At 37.9% G+C, this 6,679-nt stretch overlaps 1 protein-coding gene across 3 annotated transcripts in view; it reads left to right on the forward strand.

The window, feature by feature from the left end:
• The window catches only part of B3GNT2 (UDP-GlcNAc:betaGal beta-1,3-N-acetylglucosaminyltransferase 2), a 124,340-nt gene extending 118,420 nt beyond the window's left edge, over positions 1–5,920 (forward strand). For all 3 annotated transcript variants that reach the window (XM_069234206.1, XM_069234208.1, XM_069234207.1), the window contains 2 exons: positions 1,535–1,778; positions 2,788–5,920. In XM_069234206.1, the coding sequence (XP_069090307.1) occupies positions 2,797–3,990 (1,194 nt within the window). In that variant the 5' untranslated portion in view covers positions 1,535–1,778; positions 2,788–2,796 and the 3' untranslated portion in view covers positions 3,991–5,920. The remainder of the gene's footprint in view (positions 1–1,534; positions 1,779–2,787) is intronic.
• Positions 5,921–6,679: the final 759 nt, after the last annotated feature.

The following is a 6,679-nucleotide window of genomic DNA, read 5'->3' on the forward strand; positions in this document are numbered from 1 at the left end:
AGGAAAACTTGACAGCAGGCTTTTCCATCTCTTCACTCGGCATCCGGAACAACATTCATGTGTTAATTAGGACTATTCCAGTGCTGCTTCAATTTAGGAAAGGGATGAAAACACTGCTCTTAAAAAAACACTACATTGCTATCCATTAATAGTGCACAAACCAGCTAGCTACATCTCCTATCACTTGATGACTTTACGCTGGACTTTGACCATGTGCAGCTCACCACTGCCTTTTCGCAAGGTTTGCACTATTGAAATACCACATGCATCTGTCAAATGCTTTTATGGGGGTTGCAAAGCATAAACCTACATTAAATGTCATGATCCTTAGTCCCTCTGGTCAGCAGAATACTTTTAAGAATTCTATATAAGGCCACTGGGACCTCTGATCTTCCAAATTTGAAACTACTTTGCTGTCTCTGCAACCTCCTTGACCATGATGTCGTCCTCCAAAACCTCTTGCTAGTCTTCTGTGGCTCTCCACAACTTGATCCACGTCACCCTGCCATTGGAGTCTATATTGGCTTTCCGGGTCACAAAGCTATTCAGAGATCTTCCAAATGCCGTGAGAAGGAGCATTAGATTGACGATGTCCTTTATCACATCTTTCACTGCCATTGACTCCTTTAACAAAAATCAACTTGATGTGGGTCCTCAGCATTTCATGTATAGAGCCTGATTCACAGAGGCAAGTTCTGCCATCTAATGAGTTTAAGGCTAAAACGTCTTGCTTGCCACCTATTGACAAAACGAACCCTAGCAAGCAAAAATAGATTTACTGTTGAAGTTTTCTGCAGAGAAATTTGCAGTAGTAACTCCCACATAGGGCGTGGGAAAAGGCATGATTAACCTTGTAAGTTTGTGACTGCCAACAAACTCGAACATTTCCCCCCTCTCAGTAGTTTCTCTTGCAGGAGGGGAATGGAAATTGATCACCATCGTATTCGGTGGCAGATATGGGCGTTAGGGCTTTCTCCAAGGTAAACATCTTCCTCACGGATATTTAAAAATGAGGGTGAGTGGAAATGAGCTTTTGCACAGTGACTTCATTCCTTCTGAGTAATTGTACACTCTGTCTAAAGAATTATGCAGAGGAGAAATGGGAGACCAGGGAACATGTCAGCACATTCCCAATAGTATGCTTGACAATCTGTGCCTGGCGCAGCTTTCTAAATAGTTGTATATCTGTACTGTTACAGGTGCGGATTTACTATTTTTGTGAATTCGGCCCTGAAGGTTCGTGTCCTGAATCCTCTAGAACTTTTCAAATGGCAGATATTCTGCACCTTGCTTCTGGTATCGGCAGAAAATAATGGAAATATTTTGGACTGGAGGGATGGCTTTTATTTCCATTGATTTGTTTCTGCTGTTTTTCGCTACAAGTTTTAAATTATCTTATGTTCCCAGTTGTTATTGGGCCACTCGTAAACAAAACCATAGTGGTCCAGCAAACACCATTGCTGCACATAAGCTGTAATAAACATTCCTCTGGGATAACAATTGAACTGAATAACTGTTTTTTACATCTTTTTAGGGATCCGAGGAAGTCGGAATGGAAGAGGAGGCACACGTACGTGACATGTGGGTTTTGTTAATGCAGAGTTCAGATTACCAGCCTCTCCTGCCATCCTTTGTTCTGCTGTACCTCAAGGACCAGTTCTGCTGCCCAACTGGAATTACTTTGAACTGAGGCAGAGGTGGTGTGAGGATCTTTGTAAGGGGCGTGAGAGGGTTGTGCAGTGTGCACCACTCTCTCCTGTAGTTACTGGTTCGTAAAGGTAAGGATTATTGATCCAAAGATCTATGCCGTATGTGACCACCTTCTTCGATTCTTGTACCAAATATCACTGATTTGAATGGTTATAGGATCAACATGGTTCGAAATGTTTGAGTACCCTTACTCACGGTGTGCAGATTGAATCATTTCAATTTTTGTTTACTATATAACTGGTTTGTTTACTGGTTGAAAAACGTTTCATAACTACACCAATTAAGAAACAGTCCCCCCCTCTTCAATTTTCTGTAATATGGATACTGCTTGTAATACAGGATCAACTCTATAGCTGTCTCTGGTGTATGTTTCTAACCCATAAGATTGTGACTGCATCTACCCTTTACCAAAACATGTACAAAAAAAATCAAATAATCTATGGAACAATTTAACTTTATTTTAGTGTTCCTATTAATTTAGCAGTGCAACAGGCACGGAGTAATAGTAAAAAGGTATCACCTATTACTTGTTGATCTGGTTTTATTTGAAACCATTTGGAGATCAAAATATCAATGCAACATTATAAAATGAAACAATTGTGATAAAAGCATTAATATCTAAAAAAAAAAAAAAGTGTAATGTTTCAAGAATCAAACGTGTTAAAAGAAATGGAGCTATTTTTGCAGCATGTGCGTTTCAAACTTTCCATTTTACACGTGTATTTTTTTATTTTTTTATGCAAGAATTAACTCCCTCTTTTAGCTTATTCTTAAATGTATTTTGGCCACTTTTGAGACTGGGGCATTGTAAATTCTTTGACAACTAGTGTAAGTTGAAAAAAGAAATCGCACCATACTCACTCTTGCTCCTTACAGTGTGGTAAAAACTATTATTTTTCCCTTTCCTCATTAAACGTGATTAATACTGTTTTATCTCATTGCCACATTTTTGCAGAATGTTGTTCAGGCCTCTGGCATTGTGAACACAGCAAATATTTACATTTTGCTGAAGGATTATATATGAAATTGGTAATTATACTATTGATTTGTAGCATTACTTTTGTTGTTTTTCTGCAGGCATGAGAAATGAGTGTTGGACGCAGGAGGTTAAAATTGCTGGGAATTCTGATGATGGTAAATTTCTTCATCTATTTAATTGTGGAAGTCTCAAAAAGTGACAGTCAAGATAAACATGCAAAAGGTCAAATTATAATACCACGTGGCAAGTTCTGGAAGAAACCTACTCCAAGCAAAGCCTACTGGAATAAAGAACAACGCAAACTTGACAAGTTGTATAATCCTATTTTGGCATTGTTGGCCAACATGACTGTAGAAGAAAATCTAGCTCTGAATGCAAGCCTTCTGAATTCATGTGATGCAGATTCAGCAGTCCAATCCGAAGTGAAGGATTTTGAGAATTTGCCAGATAGATTTAAAGACTTCTTATTATACATGAGGTGCAAGAACTATTCACTGCTCATTGATCAACCCAAGAAGTGTAACAATAAACCATTTCTTCTGTTGGCGATCAAATCGCTTACACCACATTTTGACCGGAGACAGGCTATTAGAGAATCATGGGGCAAAGAAATAAATGTTGAGGATTTAACTGTGGTAAGGGTCTTCTTGTTGGGGGAAACACCTGCCGAGGATTACTTTCCTGACCTCTCCGACATAGTGAAGCATGAGAGTGAAACACATAAAGACATTCTTCTTTGGAATTACAGAGACACATTCTTCAATTTGACATTGAAGGAGGTTTTGTTTCTGAAGTGGGTCTCCAATTCCTGTGCTGATGTCCAGTTTATTTTTAAAGGTGATGATGATGTTTTTGTGAATACCCATCAGATCCTGGATTACTTGAAGAGCTTACCTGCAGACAAAGTTGAAGATGTATTTATTGGTGATGTAATAAAAGAAGCTGGACCTCACAGAGACAAAAAATTGAAGTACTACATCCCAGAAAGTATATATGAAGGTTCCTACCCTCCCTATGCTGGGGGAGGTGGTTTTTTGTATTCTGGTAAGCTGGGGTTGAGACTGTATAATGTAACGGACCAGATCCTCCTTTATCCAATAGATGATGTGTATACAGGAATGTGCCTTCAGAAACTTGGGCTTGCCCCAGAAAAGCACAAAGGTTTCAAAACATTTGACATTGAAGAGAAACAGAAAAATAACATCTGTTCGTACACAAACTTAATGTTGGTGCACAGCAGGAATCCACAAGAGATGATTAAGATCTGGTCTCAGTTGCAAGATCCACATTTGAACTGTTAAGGTGCAACAGAAAGATTTACATTTGTTTGCACTTCAAATGTTTGTGACTGTGTAATTAGCCTCCTTTGTATAGACCATTCCTTTAAAAAAACGTTTTTCTACATGTCTAGTTACTTGGTCCAATCACTGAAATGCCCCTTATATTTGTTGTTGTCGTTGTTAATATGAACTTAACTTCAGATCATTAATTAGCAAGCCAGTGAAATGTGTACCTTCCTCACCAGATCATGTGTGATGTTATTCTCCAACCTTAAGGTGTGTCATGCTTTGTTAGCACTGCAGCCTGCACTGACATTTGTAGCTTCACTAGTGGCCTTTATTCTTGTTTACTTACCATGGTTAAAATCTCCTAAACACTTTAGTGCATGGAGATAGGCTTCCCTTACACCATATACTAAAGATGTGGTAATTCACGCTAGAACCTTTGACTAAAGTAGGTCGTATTAAGTAAACAGAGAAAGTAGAACTTTAATTCCAGTGCAACTTATCTTTGACAAAACATTTTACTTTTGGGATTCTAGTTTTTACCTACATGCTGGAAGAATTCTACAAAGGAAGACAGTATTTTTGCAACTGAAGATTGTATAAAGCCTAATTGGCGCTGCAAACCAAGAGTGCCTGTGTTAAAAATCTGCACAGCTTGGTTTAAAAGCTACTGTAGACTTTAGCATCTGAAGACTCTCTAAAATGATTTCAAATGTGTTGTGTGCAATATAGTACTTTCAGTGTCAAATATTTCTACAGTTTTATTTTTCTAATTAAGTCCATTTTTATTACACTATCAACATGCTCTCCTTTTCTTGTACAACGTGAATGTGCACACTTCAGTTTAGAGATAACCTCTAAAGGGAGAGCATCTCAGTTTTTTTTTTGTTTTTTTTTTTTGTTCCTAATCCTCGCTTTGCACTTTTGTTGTCGATTCACCTTACAGAGAGTAATCCAATTAAGGACGAAAATGAAAGAACATAGTGAAATAACAGTTAGGAATTTTCAAAAAAACGTGTTGAAATGAAGAAAAGTTGTTGGATAAGATATGTGCAGCATTTCTTTGAAGTGATTGGCATGTGGCCAAATGTTTGTGCATATCTTGTGTTATTACTTCATAATGTTTTATAGAGCGCTGACTGGCAGCTTAAATGTGCTCATTTAAACGGTTGTCACTTATAATAATTTTGCGTTATTCCCCGATGCTGGATCATTGCAACCTCCGTACCATCATGTTTATATTGTTAAAATATGTTTTAAGCGAATGATGTATGAAATCATTCTCAGATGCTTGCTAAGTCATGAATGCTCTTGTGTTGAAGAGTAGTGGGTCCATTAAGCTATAGCTCCCTCAGTTTAAGGGGCTCTGATGTCTCATATTAGGCATATTCTATCCTTGGTGTGCCTAAACGTAAGGGACTTTTATAAAATCTGTGCATGTGTTTTTCTTCTTCCCAGTGAACTGCTACTGCCGAATTCTCAACTGCTTATGAGTAACCTATACCAAAAATGTTTAAGATGGAGAGAAGTAAAACTCCACTGAAACATCCCAAAATGACCTTTTAGTCAGTGAGCAATTCAGTTGCATGGCATTCAGGAACTTTGCAACACATTTTCTGAAGTGTTTCTAGATTGTTTTTCTTTATGAAGGGTATTGTTCCTAGCTCCCTTTCGAAATGTGAATTTGTTTAATCTTTTTCTTTTCTAGCATAGTTCTTCCTCTGGTTATGTTTTTTTTTTTAAACAAATAGCTGGTCCCTATCTGTTCCTCTAGAAATGCCTGTTTTTATTTATTACTGAGATTTAAGACCAAAACGTTATATCATATGGGTAACTTTGTAATGGTGCACATTGTTAATATATTTAAATTTAAGCATGATATTTTAAATCTTATGTAATTCAGATTGTACAATATTAAATAAAGCAACCTGCAGTTATTTTTGAATTCAGAAACATCTCAGAATTACTAGCCGTGGCTGTGTATTAGATTATTGCTGTTCTATGTGGTTCTTTTATCAAATGCTTACTTTTCTGTTGAGAGCCTAGTGAGAGCAAATCATCTGAACATTATATAAATACAGTTAAATATTAAGCAGAAAATGAATGAGTTAGAGGATGATGCTGGGCAGGTTAAAGTAATCCATACGAGTAAAAAAACATAGGATCCAAACCAAAACACTTTGAATCTGTATATGTAGTTAGAATTTGTAAATCTGATTTAGGAGTTGTGGAATTTCCAGACCTTCACTTCTATTTACTGCTGTGTAAATGTTGCCACGTCAGTGAAATTTACTGCAGCAGCAAGTTTGGTAAAATTGTGAGAAAACTGGTATTGCCAAAGACATGCGTTGAGGGATATTGGAAAACCACTTATGTAAGTTTGTAGTTGTTTTCAAACCTTCCCATTGGCTCTTCCCACGTTACCTACACACGAACCTTAGGCCTGAAAAAAGGTTAGAGCACCTTTTCCAAATGTGTTGAAGCAGTTCAACAAACACCCCAGTTTTTCCACTGGTGTATGGGAAGGCATCTCTCTGCTTGAATGTTTTTCAATCTAGAAGAAAAAATCAAGGGAAATACATAGGGGGTCATTCCGACCCTGGCGGTAAAAAACGCCAGGGCCGCGAATGACGGAAGCACTGCCAACAGGCTGGCGGTGCTTCCTGGCCCATTCCGCGGTCAGAAAACCGGGTCCGGCGGTTTC

The sequence above is a fragment of the Pleurodeles waltl genome, chromosome 5 (assembly GCF_031143425.1).
Source record: "Pleurodeles waltl isolate 20211129_DDA chromosome 5, aPleWal1.hap1.20221129, whole genome shotgun sequence".
Taxonomy (NCBI): Eukaryota; Metazoa; Chordata; class Amphibia; order Caudata; family Salamandridae; genus Pleurodeles; species Pleurodeles waltl.